This window comes from Adiantum capillus-veneris, chromosome 21, assembly GCF_014529385.1.
Source record: "Adiantum capillus-veneris isolate H3 chromosome 21, ASM1452938v2, whole genome shotgun sequence".
Classification (NCBI taxonomy): domain Eukaryota; kingdom Viridiplantae; phylum Streptophyta; class Polypodiopsida; order Polypodiales; family Pteridaceae; genus Adiantum; species Adiantum capillus-veneris.
The window spans coordinates 106,239,387-106,263,492 of record NC_140951.1 but is presented as its reverse complement, the minus strand read 5'-3'; the positions used below and the strand labels follow the sequence as shown (position 1 = coordinate 106,263,492).

The window sequence follows — 24,106 nt, the reverse complement described above, 5'->3', positions numbered from 1 at the left end:
CCCATCCAAAAGGCTCTAACTCTTCTTCAAGAAATGGTTCTGGGATATAGTCCCTATCCTCCATAGCTCGCTCTAGGATACATTCCTCACGTTTCAAGATACCACATTGTGAAGCTCCACACATCCACAGTTCTTTAGGCTTACCCAACCAAGCTGGAAGTTCTGATCCTGCTACTGTGGCGGAATCAAACTCCTCAACCAGTATTCTCGTCACATCCCTATAGCTATGGTCCCTCAAGTTTATCTTCGTTATGGTTTCCATATGTCTCGGGTGTATATGGTCATAACGCCAATCTTGGACCATTTTCAATTGTCGCATGGATAGTCTTCCCAGAATGATGTCATAGTTGTTCTTCTTGCCAAAGTCAACAACATCCAAAGCGCGTTTATATTCAATGCCACAAGAAGTAACAAGTACTTTTTCTAGCAGTCCTAGGGGATTTTCCTTGTGTCCGTCTGCAAGCTGCAGGGTCATTCGTGTGGATATCAAGGCATGTTGTCCCCATTTTTTCCAAACCTCTTTGGTTGCAATGGCCACACCAGTTCCACTGTCAAGGATTGCCATGGTTTTTACACCATTGAATTCCACAGGAAGGGTGGTGTTTCCATCTTCTCCCTCGTAATACTCGCCTACCTTGTTTAATGGCACTGGCCTAGTATTTAGTTGAGGCAGTTTAAGCTCTTTGATGCCTTCCTCGATTTGAGTCATTGGGGTTTTTACACCAAATTTCTCTAGACATTTATCCACATTAGCCCACATGTTTGGTCTTATTCTGAGCAACTCGGCTAACATTATTGTACAAGTGACTGGGGTAGATAGAATATCTACTAGCCCCTTTGAATTGATGGCCTTGTTGGGAGACAGTCTCTATGATGGGACTGCAACCACATCTGACTTGGTCTCGTACTCTCCCATGTAGGACGGTAGTGTTCTTAGCGAATGGGGTTGAATATGCATAGATTGTACAGATCCTTTGTCGCCCCAGTACGATCGCACGTCTAGATTCATTTGAGATCCAGTCTCAAATTCCTCTATTGGTGGTAGAAACACTCCTCGTTCATCACCAGTCTTGTCTACTTGTCTTCTTAGGTCATTGGCTTCATTGGCCTCTCTGACTTGTTTCCACAATTCGTCAAGACCATCTATATCTTTACAATCCTCAGGTATATCTTGGTGAAATCCCTCGGAAGAGTTATCCGTGGTATTTAGTACTATCCTTGGTTCTAATGTTGGGTCTTTGAGTTTTGGTCTATGCTCATGACTAGAATCTGGCTCTTTTAGTTCCTGGTTTGGTGGGATTACTTGTGTAGGCATGACACGAATCACATCCTCAGGTTTTGCAACTGGTGGTTCTAGTAAAGCTTGGGCTGTTTGAATCATTTTCTTACACATTTCAAACCTTTGCTTTTCTAGTTCCGTATAGGGATATGTCATCCACCTGTGTTCTTGGGTTTGGTTGTTTTTGAGCCTTGCATCATAGGCTTTCAAGAGGGCATCTAATGTCTCATTAACCTTCTCTGCCAACACAGATCCTCCTGAACTAGCACTTCTCAGTTTCTCATCCGTGGATGGTTCTTCTAGAGGTTTAACCATCTGTGTAAGAGAAGGTGCCATGTTTTCCTCATGTTGTTTTATCTTCTTTTTAGCTTTGGTAAGCTTCTCAGCTAGGGATTTTTGCTCTCATTCCCTGCGTGATTTCATCCTAGTCTTTCTAACTTTCCAACTATTTCGTTTGCTCTTGGTTTTCTGACTAGGTGCGTCTGTGTTTGGTCCATCATCTGTCTTTGGACTCATGTCACTTTCCATGTTCTTTGTCTCTGGATTCTCATCAGCTTTCTTTTGAGCTTGTGCTCTTGTAACTACTTGAACTGGTACAACATTTTCATTTTCTGAGCTACTAGGTAGCTGAACAACCCCTGATACATTTTTCGTGATTTTCCTGATTTGGTTTGGTTTTATCGGGCAATCGGGGATCAAGTGAGTGATGCCACACTCAAGACAATAGGCATTTACTTCAGTGATCTCCGTATGAGGACATTGTTTGACCAAGTGGTTGTCACGACTTTTGTGACAATTTGTCTCTGGTTGAGGAGATCCTTTTAGCATTTCCTCTTGGCTATAAGCAAGCTTTGACCTAGATAATCCGCTATTTGCAATGAATCGCAATGTCCTTTCTTCCATTTCATACCTTCTTTCTTTCGACTGAAACCCAGGAGGTGGAGGTTGTACCGGCCTCACCACTCCATGTGTTTCTCTCACATTTTGTTGCTCCAAAGGGTAGTACTCACTTTGGGTGTGATACCACATTGTAGTTGGTACTGGCGTTGGTTTATTTGATGCTTCCATCATTGGCATTTATCTCATGTCTACCTACATTCTAGCACCTGGCAGTGGAGGTTGTTGTCCTAAGACAAGCTGTGGCCTTAAAACTCCTACTGGTCCTGGCGCATTCCCCATAATGTATCTAGGTGGAGTAGGTGCTTCTGGAACAGGTTGTACATACCTCTCCCTAGCATTTTCCATGCTATAATAGCACTCTTCCCCCGTATGGTTCGTCCATTTTCTCTCAATTTCACACCACTTTGGCTCTCCTGAATCAGACCTTACAAGAGGAATCAACCTATTGACCAAGTCGTCAATAAGCTTTTCTTGATCAATAGGTGCCGTTGGCTTGTCAATGAACTCACTTATCTGTGAAACACTATGCTGAGAGGATGTGTCGTCTCCTTGACTCTTTAAGTCCTTTTCTTTGTATGCCTCACAGTTATCCACTAGATAAAGAGCTTCTTTGATCAACTCGTTTAGCGTCATCCTCCTTATCATATGCAGATCCTTCTGAAGGCCCGCATGTCTCATTCCCTGGATAAAGATCAACATCAGTCGTGCTTGCGTAGGTAATTCTGCTCTCAGAGAAAGCTTAACATATCTCTTGAGTCGTAATGATGCTTTGCGTACTGATTCATTCTCTTTCTATTTGAATCTATGGATTTGCGAGACCGTGTTGTGAGCAATGCCTTTTGGCGAGAATTCTTCAATAAATTCCTCAAACAGCTCATCTAGGTTCTCAAAATCCCATATTTCCACCGAGTCGAACCATGTAGCTGCATCATCTTCTAGAGTCAATCCAAATCCTGCAAACTGTGTCGCAAAATCTGAAACTTTCTCTGCTCTAATCACTCTTCTAAAAGCCGCTACGTGATCTCTCGGATCTTTATCTCCGGAGTATTTTCTGTTTACCCATTTCTGGACTTGGGATGGTCTAACTCATCGATTGTCTACAAGTCTAACCAAAGACTCTCCCAATCCTTCTTTCGTTATCGCTCTTGAAGGGAATCCTGGTGGCTCGCTTCTTGGAACTCCTATAGGAATTCTCGTGTTTGGTGGAGGCATTTGTGGTCCTTCATTGACCAAATATCCACCTCTTTCTAGTACATTCTGTGGATTTGTTCTTTCTACAACTCTGTATTCTCGTCCATACTTGTCGACAACTATAGATCTCCATTGACAGTCGACTCCGTATGTGTAAACATATAAGAGCTTGTAATCCGTTATCTCTTCTAGGTATGGATCTGAGCACCTATAAAGATTGACCTCATTGTCGTCAATGTATCTATATAGTCCTTCACTCTCATGACCAATCATCCAAATACTCTCCACAAGATGGGTCTTTATCAATTGCAAGTTTGGAAGATCCATTGTGGGAGGATATTCCTCTATCGTCGGGATCTCCAAGCTTGTGTAAGGTGCGTTTGAATCTAGGGTAGACATGATTTTTGGGCTTAAGAGCTTTTTATTGGTTCAAGTAGACTTAGTCCACTGTGTTCAAGTGCTTTGGTTAGGGAAAAGTCGAAACTATGTCCAAAACCGCAACCGTTTCGTCACAATTGTCGCTTTCAGACACCCCTAACTTGCGGATGAATTTTGAGGCCTCAAACGATGTTTTTTTCAGAGTTGAACTAAATGGTTGCCTACATTTAGTTCAAGTTTTGCTCTAAGATCTGTAGAGCCACTCTCAGACTACGTTTTGATATAAAAACTTTTCCAATCCGATACCGTTTGTGAAAGTTATGGCCAAAATAGTGAAATGCAGTTTAGACTGGTCAAAATGAGTCCAAATTCAATTTTGAAAAAATATTTGCGATCTCTGTGACACTGTGAACACTTCTGTATGGTCAAAAGTACAGTTGGACCCTAAAACTGGCCTAGAGACATCCTACGCGTAGTATGTCTGTATGCTCAGAATTTAAAAAAATTTGGTCTAGATACTCCCTTGAAGTCCAGCAACACAATGGTATACTCAGAATTTCATTTGGACCTAAAAATGGCCTTGAGACATCCTACGCGTAGGATGTCTTTTTGCTTAGAATGACTTGAAATTTTCACCCCAGCTTCTCCTTGATGTGCTGATCACAGTGGTGTGCTCCTAAGTTGGTTTGGAGTCTTAAATAAAGTTGGAGACATCCTACGCGTAGGATGTATTTTTGCTCTGTTTCAGCTCAAACTTGCACTGTAGCTTCCCCTTGATGTGCTAAACTCACAGCTATTTTTACTTTTTGATTCTGACACCTATAGGTTGGTCAAATGATCAAGAATCTGTTCCAAAAGCCTGATGTCCGTTCTGATGAATTTCCAAGTCAAATCAACTCCAAATTAGACCAAAATTGACTAGGAGGCTTGCCTAAGGCTATATGACAGCATGGTATGGTCACAGTAGAATTTTGGTTTCAGAATTAGGCCTTAGACATCCTACGCGTAGGATGTTTAACTGCTGAGAATTGCCCCAAATTTGAACCACAGACTGTCCTTAAGGTGCTGATCACTGTGGTATGCTCAAAATTTTGTTTAGAGTCCAAAATCACACAGAAGACATCCTACGCGTAGGATGTCATCCTACGCGTAGGATGTCTTTTTGGCATGTTTGACCCCAGACTTGTCCCACAGCTTCCCCTTGATGTCAGCAACCCAATTCTATGCTTAGATTTTAATTTGGATGTCAAAAGACCCCAAAACTAGTTGTTCTTGCCTTTTTCAGTCAAAATGCTAAAGTCCGCTCAATCTTCCCTTTCACTGACCCAAATGAGATGAAATTTATCACATGCACTCAAAACATCATGTATAACATGCACATGAAGTCACCCTATGGTTTGGTCTCAAAAATTATTCCTTGGCACAATTTGGGTAGGATGTCTGGCAATTTCAGTCTATCTGGCCTTATCCTGTCAAGATATGGTCAATATCCCCTTTCCAGGTGAAAATAGGGTAAAACCTACCTTCTAAACACACTGGTCAACTCAGAATTTCAAAAAAGTGCCCAGATCACCTTGTAGACATCCTACGCGTAGGATGTCTACTGCTGATTTTTTGAGACTGAAGTGTCCCTGATGCTTCCTTATGCTCTTAGCAAGTGCAAGTATGCTTCACAATTGCAAAAACATGCAAAAATCACTCAATTTACGTTTTCTGGCTCTGATTTTTGGCTTTTCGTCAACAAATATAGGGAAAAACACTCAAGTCAATATGCTACTAGGGTAAAACCTACCCTCTGAACACATTGGTGCATTCAAAATTTTCAAATTTGGTCTCCAGAACCCCCTTGAGACATCCTACGCGTAGGATGTCTATGTTTACAGAATTGCAGGGTTTCTTCACAAAACCCTTGCAAATGCTCTTTTATATGCACAACATCAGTCAGTCATACAAAAATATCCACAAAAGCTTGTTTAATGCATTTTTACCCTCAAAAGCACACTTTTCCGTGATTTCAAATGCAATCAAGCACTTTAGCAAATCATTCAATGCTGAATAGCTCTAGATCAGAATCGGATCACTTACCTAAAGCTACTCCTACAAATCATATGGGGTTTTGCATCTATGAGTAGAAAAACGCTTCATTGCCACACACGGACTAGTAAATGCTTTTATCACCCCACAAATCACTCGACCACCAACAACTACTCTAATCCACAGATCCTAACTAAACCTATCTAGTCGCAGACCCTCGGCAAGACACACGCTTCCTGGCTATCCACTTGATCGTGGAATATCCTCTTCCGGATCCACTTAAGAAAAACGCTTTCTTTAGCCGAAACTAAATCAAGTGACCATCACACGAGTGTTAGCAGGAAACCTACTTAGGTCCTTCTGTCCCCAGCAACGGCGCCAATGTTGGACGGGAGAGACTCACACACCCATGAAGTGCATGCAAATACTACCTAGATCAACATAATGTCAATCGAGGACAGAGATGACATGATAGGAACACGGAGGAAATCTCTTAATCTTGTCAGGCTGAGACCATCCTACACATACAACACTCTGGAAGGCCAACTAAACCACAATCAAGAACCTCACTGCTCTCAACTACACCACATAGCCACATACACACATACTAAAGGTAACTTGCCTAATCATGCCAGATTCGTATGAAACTTAAGGAACACCATCCCCTCACTAGGATACACCTGTCCCTAAGCTTCTACACTCAAAACCCTCACTCTAAACACATTTGCGGAAAACGCGTAGGATGACAGAGCAGAATTTTGAAAGTGCACGAAACTGAAATTTATGAGTACCTATACGTAGCTTATGTCACCACGATTCTATAGACTACTAGCACGCAGAAAAAAGACATCGTTTGATACACTTACGGCCACAAATAGCTCGTAGATGCGTCGGCGTGTGCGCTTCGTCTCGCGTGGAATGTTTGGCATTGTCGCGTAGCTCTCCTCGAGCCTACAACAATGGTGCAATCGGATCTCCAATGCGTTGAGCGAGCAGAGCGTAGCGAGAGGATGAAGCTCACACTCTCTCTCTCTCTTTCTCTCTCACACATAGTAGACGACAGCGCTCAGTTTTTGATTATGATAAAAGTCCTCCTTTACAAAATGACCTAGGTACCTTATATACTAAGGCTACCTTAGGTTTAACCAAAAATGGAGTTGAAAGGGTCAAATGGCTTTGTATTTACAATCTGGAAGTGCCATTGCACCCCGGCTTCTGAAACTAGAATAACTACTCATTACAAATGACATTTATAGCCATAATCCGCAGCATTTCACAACTCGCAAAAGATAAGACTTTGGTACGAAACTTGAGTTATGTTATGTTGTTGACACAGCGGTCAACATTGAGGACCTCCCTTCTTGAGCAAGAAAAGAGAAACCTTGTGCTCTGATACAAATGTAACATTTAATGGTCTAAAAACTTATGTGTAGTGGAAATTAGCATGAACATAGTGGACATTTCATTAGAATAGATTCCTAATGATAATTACAAGAGTGCTTGGGTGGAGAGAGCAACAAAAAGCATAACACCTAGTTAGATAGCATCGACAATACTTTCAAAAGAGAGAGCAATTAAGCTATTGACAACAGTTGAGGACCGGATTTTCATGGAGCCGGTCCCCCCTCCAAAAGGCTTTGTATTATGGTTTCTCCCATCAAGAGAGACATTGTACAATACAATTCTTTGTGTTCCTTCAAGACTAGCAAGTGCAATGAAGATGAAAGCTTCATGCACTAATCAAAACACTTAGTAAACACAACTTTAATTATCCCCGTTCTCAGACCCACGACCTCACACACCTTCGAAGATGGTGAGAGCTAGCAGGGTATGAGAGTAGATTGAGAGGAAGAAGGAGTATCTTACAAGAAAGATGTACATCTCCTCACATAATCACTCATATTAGCATAGCTTTAGCTTAGTAATTAGCTTGGTAGAGGAGATGAGCATGCATTGAATCTTGGCTCTTGGTTGGATTTGCATCCACAAGCCAAGAGTGTGTCGATGTAGGCTTCTATCTCACAAGCTTGGAGTAGGTGATGAGCTCTCCATTAAAGCTTGGGAAGAGATAGTCTTCTCTTTCTTCACACATGAGATTGTGTGAGTGTGTGTGTGATAATGCCTTGCAAAAATCAGCCCCCTCTGTCTCTTGGGCGAGCCCTCTTGCTAATTGCTCTTGGAGGCTCCCCATTGGACCTCCCCAAGTCAAGCGAATGGCTATTAATTAAGCAGCATAAGTGATAGCCTTCTAACATGTGTTCCCCTTTCCCCTTTTGAGAGAGCTTTAGGTAATTTAATAATTAAACTAAACTCTCATTGGACCCCTTTGCCTCCTGGCCAATAGGAATTAGGCAACCCATTGGGCTCCTGAATGCTCATTGGACCCCTTGGGAGACTGTCCGATAGTCTTCTAGGAGACTTAATTCTCATTGGTTCTTTTATTAAGTGTTTTAAAATTAATTAAACTACATTTACTCTAGCCTAATTCTCATTGGTCCACCTCCAAGGTCATGCAATAGGAATTGGGCACACCTTGTGGGCATCTGGGCTAGGGAGCTGACATGTCTCCCTAATTCCCTTTGTGTAAAGGGAGCTTGTGTGTGGTGTGTGTGTGTGTGTGTGTGTGTGTGTGTGTGTGTGTGTGTGTGTGTGTGTGTGTGACTTTCTCTCTCATCCCCTAGAAGAAGGGCTCGCCCCCTCCCATGTAGGGATATGCAAAGACTTTTTAGTTACACACAAAGCATCCAATTTCCCCTAGGGTTGACCTTTGGACACAACCTTTGAATTTTGGAACCTTAGCATTTTGGAAGTCTTAATGGGCTGAACCTTAGGGTCTTTTTAGCCCATTGTTTCACATGGCTCTTTTGCAGATGGCCCCCCCTTTGGATCCCTATTTTCCCTCCTTTGGATCCCTACTGTGGCCGGTCTGCTAGCTTAACCAATATTCTAGCTTTTTCTCCCCTGGCACTTCCCCACATTAAATGATCAGTTTAATATGAGAAAATCATTTAGGATAATTAGATATTGATTATTACGACAGAGCGGGAGAGAGAGAGAGAGAGAGAGAGAGAGAGAGAGAGAGAGAGAGAGAGAGAGAGAGAGAGAGAAAGAGGGAAAGAGACGGATAGAGAGAGAGAGAGAGAGAGAGAGGGAAAGAGGGAAAGAGAGAGAGAGAGAGAGAGAGAGAGAGAGAGAGAGAGGGAGATAAAGAGATAGAGAGAGAGGGAGAGAGAAAAAGAGGGAGAGAAAGAGATAGAGAGATAGAGAAAGAGAAAGAGATAGAGAGAGAGAGTAATTAGAGAGAGGGAAAGAGGGAGAGAGATAGATAGAGAGAGAGAGAGAGAGAAAGAGAAAGAGAGAGATAGAGGGAAGAGAGGGAGTGAGGGAGAGATAGAGGGAGGGACGTGTAACATTTAATGGCCTAATAACTTATGTGTAGCGGAAATTAGCATGAACATAGTGGGCATTTCATTAGAATAGATTCCTAATGAGAATTACAAGAGTGCTTGGGTGGAGAGAGCAACAAAAATCATAACACCTAGTTAGATAGCATCGACAATACTTTCAAAAGAGAGAGCAATTAAGCTATTGACAACAGTTGAGGACAGGATTTTCATGGAGCCGGTCCCCCCTCCAAAAGGCTTTGTATTATGGTTTCTCCCATCAAGAGAGACATTGTACAATACAATTCTTTGTGTTCCTTCAAGACTAGCTAGTGCAATGAAGATGGAAACTTTATGCACTAAGCAAAACACTTAACAAACACAACTTGAATTATCCCCGTTCTCAGACCCAAGACCTCACACACCTTCGAAGATGGTGAGAGCTAGCAGGGTATGAGAGTAGATTGAGAGGAAGAAGGAGTATCTTACGAGAAAGATGTACATCTCCTCACATAATCACTCATATGTAGCATAGCTTAGCTTAGTAATTAGCTTGGTAGAGGAGATGAGCATGCATTGAAGCTTGGCTCTTGGTTGGATTTGCACCCACATGCCAAGAGAGTGTTGATGTAGGCTTCTATCTCACAAGCTTGGAGTAGGTGATGAGTTCTCCATTAAAGCTTGGGAAGAGATAGTCTTCTCTTTCTTCACACATGAGCTTGTGTGAGTGTGTGTGTGTGATAATGCCTTGCAAAAATCAGCCCCCTCTCTCTCTTGGGCGAGCCCTCTTGCTAAATGCTCTTCCTGAAGCCTCATTGGCCCTCCCCAAGTCAAGCCAATTACAATTAAGCAGCATAAGTGATAGCCTTCTGACATGTGTACCCCTTTCCCCTTTTGTGAGAGCTTTAGGTAATTAAATAATTAAACTAAACTCTCATTGTACCCCTTTGCCTCCTGGCCAATAGGAATCAGGCAAGCCATGGGGCTCCTAAATGCTCATTGGACCCCTTGGGAGACTACCCAATAGTCTTCTAGGAGACTTAATTCTCATTGGTTTCTTTTATTAAATGTTTTTAAATTAATTAAACTAGATTTACTATAGCTTAATTTTCATTGGTCCACTTCAAGGGTCATCCAATAGAAATTGGGCACACCTTGTGGGCATCTGGCCTAGGGAGCTGACATGTGTCCCTCATTCCCTTTGTGTAAAGGGAGCCTGTGTGTCTGTGTGTGGCTTTCTCTCTCATCCCCTACCTTTAGGGCTCGCCCCCTCCCATGTAGGGATGTGCAAAGACTTTTAGGGCACACACAAAGCATCCAATTTTCCCTAGGGTTGACCTTTGGACACAACCTTTGAATTTTGGAACCTTAGCATTTTGGAAGTCTCAATGGGCTGAACCTTAGGGTCTTTTTAGCCCATTGTTGCACATGGCTCTTTTGCAGATGGCCCCCCCTTTGGATCCCTATTTTCCCTCCTTTGGATCCCTACTGTGGCCGGTCTGCTAGCTTAACCAATATTCTAGCTTTTTCTCCCCTGGCCTTCCCCACATTAAATGATCAGTTTAATATGAGAAAATCATTTAGGAGAATTAGATATTGATTAGTATGACATTACCTTTCTCTTGAAATCATAGTCGTCCTCGACTATGGTGTAGAGAAGATAAAGCATGTTCATGAGTCCTGCTCTTAGCGGGTAGAGGATCCCTATGTTACCCTACGACATAATTCCACAGTGGATGACTAGTCCATTTGGCGCTTGAGAGCATGAGGCTGCCGCAAGCATGTCTGCACATTAGTCCTATCAGTCTTCCATAGTAGAGTGACAAGCTCTACTTGGTGTTTGGGAGACATCGTCTCCGCAAACTTGATCTAAGCATGCATACTACTTCATTTTTGTGCACAAATAAAGAAAAAGAGAGTCTTATAAGACAAAAATTTTGTTCCTTTTTAACATTTTGTACATTTGCTTACTCTTGGGAAGCATTGTAAGCATTGACAAGGTTTAGGTTGTCCTTTAATTGTATGCCTTGCATCCATCTAGCATCTTCAAAAGGATAATTCTTAAACTTAATAAGATATCGTCGGATAGTCTTACCGCCTCTTAGTACCTTGTCTTCATGTCGGAGAATGGACTCGGGCTGCAGCACCTCTTCTTGGTCCTCGATCTCCGGTGGGTCTTGAATAGTTGGTTCTTTAGGTGGCTCTCCTTTGTAAGGCTTTAATAGGCTCACATGAAAAGCATTGTGTATGAGCCAATGATTGGGCAACTTGAGTTGATAGGCCATCTCGTTGATTGGCCTAAGAATCTGAAAGGGACCATAGTACCTTTTTGCTAGTTTAGCATAGTACTTTTGGTGACCCGTAGGATTCTTGCCCGTTGTGTGCCCTTAATCGAGCCTTGGGAAACTTTAACAAGACCCAATCGTTTTCTTTAAATGCTTGGGCTCTTCTTTGCTTGTCAGCAGCAGCCTTTTGCCTTTGCTGTGAGATAGAGATAGCATCCTTAATCTTTTGGAAAGATTCTTGTAGGTCTCGGCTATACTCATCTGCAGGGAAGATCTTCCCATGTACCTTAAGTAGCAAGGGACTTTTTGATCTTCCCTCAATTACCTCGAAAGGTGCTTTTCCTGTGGAAGTATGTACAGTGTTATTGTAAGCATACTCCACTAAGGGTAAGTACTTCTCCCATTGGTATCTTTGATCTACTTCCGTTACATAGGCTTTTAGTAGATCGAGAATGGTTAGGTTAGCTATTTCACTTTGGCCATCAGTTTGTCGATGATAGGCCGAAGAGAAGTTTAGCCTTGTTCCTAAATTATCAAAGAGACCCTTCCAGAAATTATTGGTCATTCTAGGATCTCTGTCCGACACTATGGACATGGGCAAGCTATGGTACTTGAAAATTTGTGAAATGAAGAGGGTTGCCATTTGATGGGCTTTGATAGTCTTTTTGACAGGTATAAAATGAGCTTGTTTACTAAACCTATCTACTATCGTCCATATTCCCGTATTCCCATGGATAGACTTAAGCAATCCAAAGATAAAATACATGGATATGCTCTCCCATGGTGAATTAGGGATTGGCAAGGGTTGAAGCAATCCAAGTTGCTTCCCTCTATCAAATTTTGTCTTTTGGCATACCACACATTTGGAAACATACTCTTGTATGCTCACTTTAATGGTAGGCCAATAGAAATATGTTTCAATTCCCTGTAAGGTAGACTGAATCCCTCTATGCCCCGCATAAGGTGGAGCATGAGATTCATACATTACTTTCTCACATGGTGAGTTAGTAACGCATAGTCTATTGCCATAGAGAAGATAACCATCTTGTAAAGTAAATGGTTCTTCTTTCTTCCCTAATGCAAGGTATGAAATCACATCTCTAAAATCGGGATCAATAGCATACTCATCTATCATTGAAGATAGATCATTGTGAGTTGCTATGGAAACCGCATTCACTCTCGGCCGTCTTGAGAGTGCATCAGCTACTTGATTATTCTTGCCAGCAATGTGAGCAATATGAAAATGAAATTGCGAAAGGAAATTTTTCCACCTCATTTGTTTGTCAGAGAGCTTGGTCTGTATCATGAAGTACTTAAGACTTTGGTGATCCGTTCGCAGAATGAAAGGAGTCCCCAATAAATAGTGCTTCCATGAGTCTAAGGCATGTAGAACTGCAAGGAGTTCCTTTTCGTATATGCCTAGAGCTTGCTCAACAGGGTCGAGCCTTCGACTCTCATACCCTATGGTGTGCCCTTCTTGGAGCAAAACAGCTCCAAGGCAATCACCACAAGCATCGCATTGGACCTCAAATGGTTTTGAGAGATCCGGTAGTGTAAGCACAGGTTGAGAGATAAGCTTTTCGAAAGCATTGTTCTCCTTAGCAGACCATGTATACCTAACGCTTTTCTTTGTTAGGTCATGTAATGGTCCCGCAATTTGTGAGAACTTTTCTATGAAGTGTCTATAGTATGCACACATACCTATGAAGCTTCTTAGTTCATGCAGATTCCTTGGTTTAGGCCATCCTTTTATTACCTCTAACTTGGATGGATCCATTTGGATGCCATCTTGAGAGATAATGTGACCTAAATACTGAATCTCTTGCAAGAAAAATTCACTTTTCTTTCGATTAACATAAAGTTTATTCTCTCTTAAAACTTGAAATATTACCTGGAGGTGTTGCTTGTGTTCCTCCAATGAATTAGAGTAGATGATAATATCATCAAAGAACACTCCAGTGAAGGTTCAATGAGGCCTGAACAGCTTCTCCATCAAGCGGTTGAATGTGGCTGGTGCATTGGTCAAGCCAAAAGGCATGACAATGTATTCGTAAAGACCAAATGTAGTACAAAATGCGGTCTTTACAATGTCTTGATCAACTATCCTTATTTGATGATAGCCACTTTTTAGGTCAACCCTATTGAAGTAGGTCGATCCTTGTAGCTTATCAAATAGGTCTTCTACCCGTGGAACGAGAAACCTATTCTTGATAGTGATCCTATTTAGTGCTCTATAGTCGACACACATACGATATGTGCCGTCTTTCTTTTGCACTAATAGCACAGGTGAGCAAAATGGAGATGAGCTTGGCCTAACCATACCCTTCTCAACTAACTCATGCACTTGCCGCATAATCTCCTCTTGTTGAGCTTGAGAAACTCTATAAGGAGGTTTATTAGGCGGTGAACTTCCTGGAAGAAGTTCAATTGCATGGTCATCATTACCTCGTTTAGGAGGTAGCTCACAAGAGATGTCATCAATAAAAACATCTTGAAACCCCTTGAGAAAATTGGATAACTCTAATTCCTTTTGGTTGCTTTTATTTTCTTTTGCTAAAGCATTAGGTTCATTTTGAGAGTCTTTAACAAAAATCATGTACACGGAAATAGAGCTCTTTATTGACTTGTTGAAAGCTGGTGTATGTACAATGGGGATTGTGTTACCCATTTCCTTAGCATCTATATACATGTCTTTTTCCCTGAACTTAAAGGAGATTCTCTTTTCAGGAAATTTAACATCGGCAGCCAGGCGGTCAAACCATGGTGCCCCTAGGATTACATCCTCATGCTTGAGAGGAGAGATAAAGAAGTCCTCTTTGTCCACATAGCCTTGGACATGAAGCCTCAATTTCCCGATTAAGGGAGTGACTGAAGCTTCTTGCCCCTTGAAGGCACTGTCTGCGGGTAGGACATCTCTTATCTCGTAGGATTGTATTCCTAGCTTGGTGGCCAACTCTATAGATATAAAATTGTGAGTAGAACCAGGGTCAAAGATAATAAAAGCATCATGTTCTCTTACCTTTCCCGAAGCATGGCATAGAGGAGATCCTTTGTGGTGAGTTTGGTGAGTCTCCTCCTCTTGGATTTCAACCAAGGAAGCTCTAGGAGGATATTGGCGGTTGTTTTTTTGGGGACAAGCGCGGTACGCATGCCCTTGTTCACCGCACTTGAAACACCGGTTATCCTTACGATAACGCTCAAGCTCTTCAGGAGAGAGTTTATTCTTACCTTTGTAAACTCCCTTCTCTTTAGCTTTGTTGGAGTTGCCCTTAGGAGACTTTTGGACATTGTCCTTCCCCTTAGGCTCATTGGAACCCTTATTTTCCGGGGGCTTATTATTTCTTTTTGCCCCCGTTTGGAAATTGATTCGAGAGGCGACCATAGTATGGTGTATTACCGCCGATATGATACGTGGTCTTTGGGAGTTGATATACTCCGCCATTTCTTCGGTTAAGCCCGCACAAAATTGTTGCTTTTGCTCTCCAAAATCCAACTTTTTGAAGACAGTGGCTTTGAGTTGTAGGTCCCAAAACTTGTCTACATATTTGTGGATAGATTCATTGGGAGAGAGCTTTAAGCTTCGCCATTCGGTGAGTACTTTGTCTTTGGCATCGGTGGCCAAAAACTGCTTCATAATGGAAGCTCTTAAAGCTTTCCATGTTCGTGGAGCTTCACCGTTGGCTCGTAGGCTAGACCACCATTGTCTGGCGGACTTTTGAAAGTGCATAGCTACATGGCGTAGCTTAGAGGACTCCGTGAAGCCCTCATCTCCAAACGCCGCATCGAATTGTTGGATAAAGGCCAAGACTTTGTCCGTACCACCAAAGGTACCATCATAGGTAAGGAAAGAGATGCTCTTCCCTCCCTCTTTGAATTTCTTCAACTTGGACGACCTCTTCCATGCGGCATAGGATTTCCTATGACCTCTTCTTTTTTATGGTTCAAAGGTTGCACCATCACTTTGTTCAGAAGGTGAAGAATTTGAAGAAGGTGGAGAAGAGGGTGACCTCTTTCTCGCCTTTTTCTTGTCTTGATTTTTGTCATCTTCACCATAGCTTTCATAAGAGGAAGAGGATGAAGAAGATGGAGAAGAGGGTGTCCTCTTTCTCGCCTTTTTCTTCTCTTGTTTTTTATCATCCCTCTTTGAATTATGGCGTGGAGAAGAGTGTGATGGTCTTCTCCGCTTTGGTGGTGATGGAGAGCGTTTAGCCCGCCGTCTTCATGGAGCCATCTCCGCCAAGGTGGCGGGAGACTCGCTTCTTTCTCGTTCCTTCGGTGGAGGCTCTTGAGTTCTCCTTTGGGAAGGAGATGCATCATCAAGAAGTAAATTCTTGAGCCCTTCATATGGATTCTCTTCTTCTTCCCGAATCGGAGAGAGACCTCTTTTGGTAGTCTCACAAGGAGGCTTCCTAGGTGTTCTCTCGTCATGGTGATGAGCTTGGAGAATCCCGTGAGCACGGAGCTGCCGTTGCACTTCACTTTGGAGAGATGGATTGCCCATGGCTTGTTGAAGCCTAGAAACAAGATAGTTAGCAAGCATTGAAGCATCATTAGTAGCTTGCTCATGAGAAAAATCAAAGTTATCAACATTAATTTCACTCTCTTTACTATTGTCAGCCATTCTAACAACTTTTAGGTGTACTTTGGCACTTCAAGCCCTAGTTTCTACTCCTCTTTACCCCTTTATAAAAAGCACTCAAGCTACTTTACCCGCGGCTCGAATACCATTAATTGCAAGGAATAGAAGAGACGGTCTTTCGACACCAAAACAGCACCGGCTCCTGTCAAGCTTCTAATAGCTCAATAGTGGTTAAGCCGTAGGCAAGCCCCGTAGGACTCCACTATTAAGACCATAGCTCTCGACGGTGATGCCCCGTTAATTGCACGAAGGCAGGCGCACTGCAAGGCTGAAAAATCCCTATTCTACTTACTCAAAGACAATTAATAATACCAACCATTTGTAGCTAGCTTGAGAACCTCCCTTCTTGAGCAAGAAAAGAGAAACCTTGAGCTCTGATACCAATGTAACATTTAATGGCCTAATAACTTATGTGTAGCGGAAATTAGCATGAACATAGTGTGCATTTCATTAGAATAGATTCCTAATGAGAATTACAAGAGTGCTTGGGTGGAGAGAGCAACAAAAAGCATAACACCTAGTTAGATAGCATTGACAATACTTTCAAAAGAGAGAGCAATTAAGCTATTGACAACAGTTGAGGACCGGATTTTCATGGAGCCGGTCCCCCCTCCAAAAGGCTTTGTATTATGGTTTGTCCCATCAAGAGAGACATTGTACAATATAATTCTTTGAGTTCCTTCAAGACTAGCTAGTGCAATGAAGATGGAAACTTCATGCACTAAGCAAAACACTTAACAAACACAACTTGAATTATCCCCGTTCTCAGACCCAAGACCTCACACACCTTCGAAGATGGTGAGAGCTAGCAGGGTATGAGAGTAGATTGAGAGGAAGAAGGAGTATCTTACGAGAAAGATGTACATCTCCCCACATAATCACTCATATGTAGCATAGCTTAGCTTAGTAATTAGCTTGGTAGAGGAGATGAGCATGCATTGAATCTTGGCTCTTGGTTGGATTTGCATCCACATGCCAAGAGAGTGTTGATGTAGGCTTCTATCTCACAAGCTTGGAGTAGGTGATGAGTTCTCCATTAAAGCTTGGGAAGAGATAGTCTTCTCTTTCTTCACACATGAGCTTGTGTGAGTGTGTGTGTGATAATGCCTTGCAAAAATCATCGCCCTCTCTCTCTTGGGTGAGCCCTCTTGCTAAATGCTCTTCCTGAAGCCTCATTGGCCCTCCCCAAGTCAAGCCAATTACAATTAAGCAGCATAAGTGATAGCCTTCTGACATGTGTCTCCCTTTTCCCTTTTGTGAGAGCTTTAGGTAATTAAATAATTAAACTAAACTCTCATTGTACCCCTTTGCCTCCTGGCCAATAGGAATCAGGCAAGCCATGGGGCTCCTGAATGCTCATTGGACCCCTTGGGAGACTGCCCAATAGTCTTCTAGGAGACTTAATTCTCATTGGTTTCTTTTATTAAATGTTTTTAAATTAATTAAACTAGATTTACTATAGCTTAATTTTCATTGGTCCACTTCAAGGGTCATCCAATAGAAATTGGGCACACCTTGTGGGCATCTGGCCTAGGGAGCTGACATGTGTCCCTCATTCCCTTTATGTAAAGGGAGCCTGTGTGTGTGTGTGTGTGGCTTTCTCTCTCATCCCCTACCTTTAGGGCTCGCCCCCTCCCATGTAGGGATGTGCAAAGACTTTTAGGGCACACACAAAGCATCCAATTTTCCCTAGGGTTGACCTTTGGACACAACCTTTGAATTTTGGAACCTTAGCATTTTGGAAGTCTTAATGGGATGAACCTTAGGGTCTTTTTAGCCCATTGTTGCACATGGCTCTTTTGCAGATGGCCCCCCCTTTGGATCCCTATTTTCCCTCCTTTGGATCCCTATTTTCCCTCCCCTTAGCTAGAGAGAGAGAGGGAAAGAGAGGAATAGAGAGAGATAGGGAAAGAGGAAAATTGGGCTCTAAAGGGATACCTTAGCGAACAGCACCAAGATTACCTTCAAGGTGAGGATGCTTTGTTGAATGAAGTCCTTGCTTTACATGGAGACACAGACATGACTCTGGGATGGAGCTACCGCTTCGTAGTTCAACTGCACAACCAAGAAGGGAAGAGGGAGAGAGATAGGGAGAGAGAAAAATTGGGCTCCAAAGGGATACCTGAGCAAACAACACCAAGATTACCTTCAAGGCGAGAACGCTTTGTTGAACGAAGTGCTTGCTTTACATGGAGGTGCATACATGACTCTGGGATGGAGCTTCCGCTTCATAGTTCAATTGCTCGACCAAGAAGGGGAGAGGGAGAGGGATAGAGAGAGAGAGAGAGAGAGAGAGAGAGAGAGAGAGAGAGAGGAAAATTGGTCTCCAAAGGGATACGTGAGCAAGCAGCACCAAGATTACCTTCAAGGCGAGGACGCTTTGTTGAACGAAGTGCTTGCTTTACATGGAGGTGCAGACATGACTCTGGGGTGGAGCTTCCACTTCGTAGTTCAACTGCACGACCAAGAAGGGGAGATCTAGAGGGATAGAGAGAGAGACTCAGTGAGAGAAATAGAATTACTTATTGCATTACATTAGAATTGTAATCTTACGATCAATTGATCAATTAGACATTGAATCTAAGTGTAGCCAACACAAAACGATGGCTACATTTACAACCTTAACATATATATGTGTGTACATATATATCTGTTTATGCATGTATGTAGGCACTAAGTATGGGAGCATAGCACTCGAAGGTTTAGATGCTTCCTCTTGGGTATAGTCATTTTTTAATCATAGCGTTGCGGTCATTGATCCACTCATGCATGGATTACCGCAATGTACCTTTGGTTTTACCACGGTTAAGACTGTGATGATATCTAAAGAGGTGCAGTTGACCTTTGGCACTACTAGCCTCTACTTAGGTCTACTAGTATGTATATTTATCTACGTGTTTGTGTGCTAATATATATATCCTCTGGGAGAGAATTGTAATGTTACAATCAATTGATCACTTAGACGTTGAATTTAGGTGCATCTAGGTGCAACCAACACAAAACGATGGCTACATTTACAACCATAACATATATATGTGTGTACATATATATTTATTTATGCATGTATGTAGGCACTAAGTACGGGAGCATAGCATCCGAAGGTTAGATGGTTCCTCTTGGATATAGTCATTTCTTAATCGTGGCGTTGCGGTCATTGATCCACTCATGCATGGATTACCGCAATGTACCTTTGGTTTTACCACGGTTGAGACTGCGATGATATCTAAAGAGGTGCAGTTGACCTTTGGCACTACTAGCCTCTACTTAGGTCTACTAGTATGTATATGTATCTACATGTTTGTGTGCTAATATACTTGTGTACATATTTATAAATGAGTGAGTAGGGTGGAAAGCTAATTAATCTTATATTGCTCTTTGTAATGTAGAGGTTAGACGACAGACCAACTGGTGAGGAGCAGCCAGCTGGCTCTTCTTTTGGTTGGTTCCCATCTCAGGTGGGCTCCCACTCGGGGTGGACATCGCCTCCAGTGGACACGAGTCTTGAGTCGGTGAGCCTAAGCAAAGAAATAAATAATGTTTCTACGTAGTTAATCCTAAACCATGAGTGTCAGAGGTTCTTTTTGTTATTTATAGGCATGGCCATCCTACACCTACCCTTCTTAGATTCCTCCACTGGTCGTAGATCATGACTTACAGTCGGCTATCTCTTTACGACAGAGTACCTCCGTTCAAAGGAGGATTTGATTGGCCGCTACACTCCGCAACAGCTTGCGATTTACAACATTTCTCCGCAGACTATACCATGGGGGAGTCAGGGAGGGACTCCTTACCTACAGAGCCTCGTACTGACGGAACCTTTCACTACTCTCCTTTCCTATCGTCCTACTCCTATTCCATCCTAGGGTCCTACTCCCCTTGCATCGCAGGGTCCTACTCCCCTTGCATCGCACGATCCTACTCCCATGGCATCACAGGATCCTACACCACTCCATTCCATTCCGGCTTTGCCAGAACATCGTCAAAGGACTTTCTTTAAGCACGCGTCGACGCTTGTCTCATGGTAGTGAGCACCGTGAGAGACGAAGCGGCGGCAAATCTTGTGTTTCGCATGTTTTGGTAGTGGCGGGGAATAGAGTCCCCACTTTCAGAGCGTGCCGTCCCTGACGCAGAGGACGAGGATACTGACGCACCCATGCCAGACACACATGGGCGCTACTACTACAGGGTTAAATATGGTGGGGCGATGGATTTCGGCACAGCACAGGGCAGGGCATTTCGACACTATCAACAAATTTTTATACATTCAACGTATAAGAACTGTTTTATAAATTTTAGAGACCAACTACCCGATCATGCACGGTATATTGAGGACGCTCTGTTACCTAGATTTCCAAACGCCCGCGATCGACGTTTTTCACAACAATGGTTGGAGGGCTACATAAAGACATTTCTAAAAAACAAGCAATCCAGGGTGCGGCACACAACAGCCAACCAGGTCAGAGATCTAGACAGGAGTTACCGCGGTGACAACATAGCGGACGCGGAGTGGGAGTGGACAATTCAAGAGAAGAGCAATCCAGCTACAACGGACTCATCATACAAACAACAACGCGAGGCTCGCGCAAGACAAACTCCCACGCACTATGGCCCAAGAGGCAAGAGAGCTTGGAAGGATAAATATGTAAGATTATTTGAATTATAACGTCGATCGGTGATTATAAAGATTGTAGTTGATGATTTGGTATTGTTATTGCTAACTTAGGAAAATGTCACTCTCTCTTGATCAACCAGAGAGATGGTCAAGTATCGAAAGCTACATACAGAATTTGATACTTGGCAATGGTTGTTCGAAAACAACCATATCTCTCGCGAGCAATTCGACGCGGCGGTTGAACCATTACAAGAGGTAAGTTTAAACAAGTAATTTTGTATCAATTGTTTTGAGCTGTGGATAATTGTTTAATTTGGTTTGGATTGATATAGAGTCAAAGTGATCCAACATACGTGCCTTTGGACGACGACGAGATAGAGGAGGATTAGATAGAAAAATGTTTTTTCAAAACTTTTGTAAAGTCCCAATGTGGCACAATGTATATACAACTATTTACTTTTTATTGTAACTTTTTTTAATAGTTGATTTTTTACATTTTTAATTTTCAAGGTAAAATAAATTCAATTTCAGTTCTTTGGTATTTTTTATACTTTTTCAAAAAACAATTGATGTTTTATTGTTTTATGTAGGTCAAAAATAAAGGTGCTCCATTTGGGTGACCAAATGAACACCTTTATTTTTTAATTGACGAGTAACGGCAATAAGCGCGATAATAACAACGACAAAGGTGAGAGTAATAGCATCGGGTATATTGCCGCGACTATTACCGCGCTTATTGCTAAGAAACCACTGTCGCGTTCATAGCCGCGGTTATGCTCCCCCCCCCCCCCCCCCTCGCAAATTTCTCTCTCTCCTTTTTCTTTTGTTTTTCCGCGGCAATGTTAGCGGTTATAAAAAAACTCCTCTTATATTGGTAGTGGATGACGATAGCCAACCAGTGGATTTGGATGACACGCAAACAAAGGACTTTGCGAACAGCACCAATGCGGGATTCGAGAGAGTAAGAGAAAAATTTGGAAGAAGCTTCATGAGTCCACTAGTGATGGAAATGAAACATTCTATAAGTCATATATTCCTAGGGTAAAGGGACCATTATAAGGCCACTTAAAATACTAAGGCTAATAGAGGGACGTTCAACTTGAATAATTTGAATGATATGATAGGATTGAGAGTTTTCAATAACATTGAGACTAAAAGATAGATCATATCAAGCTCTTGCCATTCCCAATGCCATACAAATCATAATTTTCATATATTTTGATAATATTTTTCATTAAATTTTAAGATGGTCTTGTTTTTGAACCCATCCTTTTTTGGCCTCTTTTACCCTAAAGCACCCTCAACCCTAAATTCTTCTCACCGTGGCTGAAAGCCCTATATGGTATCATCGATACAGAAATAGAAGCTAGTGATGCATTTCACTCCATCGTTAGTTGCGTGTGCATGCAACCAGGCAACGTGTCTGCGCTGCCACTCCGCATCCTCCCTCTAGAATAAGCAACTTACGTCGCATTGTGCAGTACGGCACCTGTCAGCAGACATCTACGCACACACACAAGCTCAGGAAGAGAAGCAGGATCGATGGCTGAACGTGCACAACAGGCCAAGGAGGCGGCCACTCAGAAGGCGGACGAGACGAAGCAATACAGCCAGGAAAAGACCGGGCAAGTCCGCGAGCAAACCCAGGTAGTGTACGCATGCTAATATAGATATTGTGGGGGCGAGGGCTGCTGAGCATATTACGGTCTCAACCTCCCACAGATGCTGCTTGTTTGTGCTTATGATGCAAAAGAAGGAGCACACTGGCCGGACCTCCCATGCATGGCGAGCTGCTAAGCCAGAAGTTATGATAATGCTAGTATGTAGGCGGGACCAAGCCCAGCGGCGCCTACGTCCGACTCAAACCTGTCGCAGGTGCTACGTCCTGCTTGGGCTTATATTGATGCAGAAGAGCAAGCACAGATGTAGACGCACCGCTCATATCAACCGTTTTCTGCTTCGTTTGCATGGGCAAACTGCACTGGATGCTCATGAGACGCCTGAAATATGTTTGTATTTTGGCTGTATTCATTTCTCTTTATTTCTGCTATGCAGGGAATGGCGGAAAGTGCAAAGGAGAAGGCCCAAGAGGCGAAAGGTACGGTTGCTGAGACCCTGGGCAAGGCAAGCGAGGCTATCAAGGAAGCTATGAGCAAGGTTACGGGTGGAGGTGGGGAAGAGGGTCCCGGCCAGGGTCCACGCAGCTAGATTTTCGATTTAAAGAAGGAAGCCGGGCGGGTTGCCTGCAAGACAACAATTCAGACAGTTTCTATGTTGCAATTTACTTCAATGTACGTACGGTTTTGTTAATTCAGGGGAGTTTGAATGTGGCTCTCTCTCTCTCTCTCTCTCTCTATATATATATATATATATATATATATATATATATATATATATATATAGATATATATATATATATATATATATGTATGTGTGTGTGTGTTTTTGTGTGTGTGTGTGTTTTCGCAAGCTTTTCTCTCTTTGCCTTGCTTCCCTTCGATCACCCATCCATAGCTCCCTCTTATCCTATACCTGGCCACCCTCAACAGGGTAAGGGTTAAAAGGCAACCCCATGAGGCGATCGTGTGTGAGAGAGAGAGAGAGAGAGAGAGAGAGAGAGAGAGAGAGAGAGGCATCATATATACGGTGGTGCAAATTCCATTACTATTGCATACTCTTGAAAATGAGAGAGAGAGAGAGAGAGAGAGAGAGAGAGAGAGCAAATTCCATTACTATTGCATACTCTTGAAAATGAGAGAGAGAGAGAGAGAGAGAGAGAGAGAGAGAGAGAGAGGCATCATATATACGGTGGTGCAAACTCCATTACTATTGCATACTCTTGAAAATGGTTGAACAATCTTGTGTGGAGAATTTGAGAGCGCGCGCGCCCAATGGAGAATCTACATCCATACTGTTGGCCACAAAGTAGAGGTCTTACGCACGCACTGCTCAAGGTTTCCCACTTCAAGATACAAAGTTCAAACATTTCTTGAGCGCAACCTAGCTCTTCCAAAGGTTCAAACCTAAGCAAGAGTCCTCTGACCAACCCACATTTAAAGTTCCATTTTATACCCATCTATTGACCTCTGTGATGTTGGTGCGCGCCGGCCTCATGCCTCGAGAGCGGCCTCATGCCTCGAGAAGCTGCCTACTTAACTACCTTGTATCCACACGTTCCAACACACAGGCAATCTAATACACCCGCCTCTCTCTACCTTCTCTCTCTTCTCCTTCTCTACTTCTCTCTACCTTCTCTCTTCTTCTCTGTGTAACTCACATAATGTAACACAAGCTTTCATGATGTCTTTCATCCACGCAGTGGTCCCCCTCTGGGTATTAATCGTCGGGACGGTCTCTCTCTCTACCTTCTCTCTTATCTTCTCTCTCCTCCTCCTCTGTGTAACT

General features: G+C 42.7%; 1 protein-coding gene across 1 annotated transcript; it reads left to right on the top strand.

The window, feature by feature from the left end:
* Positions 1-22,175: 22,175 nt before the first annotated feature.
* Positions 22,176-23,031, top strand: LOC147431478 (uncharacterized). The gene is made up of 2 exons (XM_086494582.1): positions 22,176-22,348; positions 22,757-23,031. The coding sequence occupies exons 1-2, from the start codon at positions 22,244-22,246 to the stop codon at positions 22,907-22,909; spliced, it is 258 nt and encodes an 85-aa protein (XP_086350708.1). The 5' UTR covers positions 22,176-22,243; the 3' UTR covers positions 22,910-23,031.
* Positions 23,032-24,106: the final 1,075 nt, after the last annotated feature.

Excerpts from the sequence above, each read along its gene's own strand:
- LOC147431478 (XM_086494582.1), top strand. The coding sequence starts at position 22,244 with ATGGCTGAACGTGCACAACAGGCCAAGGAGGCGGCCACTCAGAAGGCG. Across the intron at positions 22,349-22,756 it reads AAGTCCGCGAGCAAACCCAG|GGAATGGCGGAAAGTGCAAA; the intron begins GTAGTGTACGCA and ends TCTGCTATGCAG.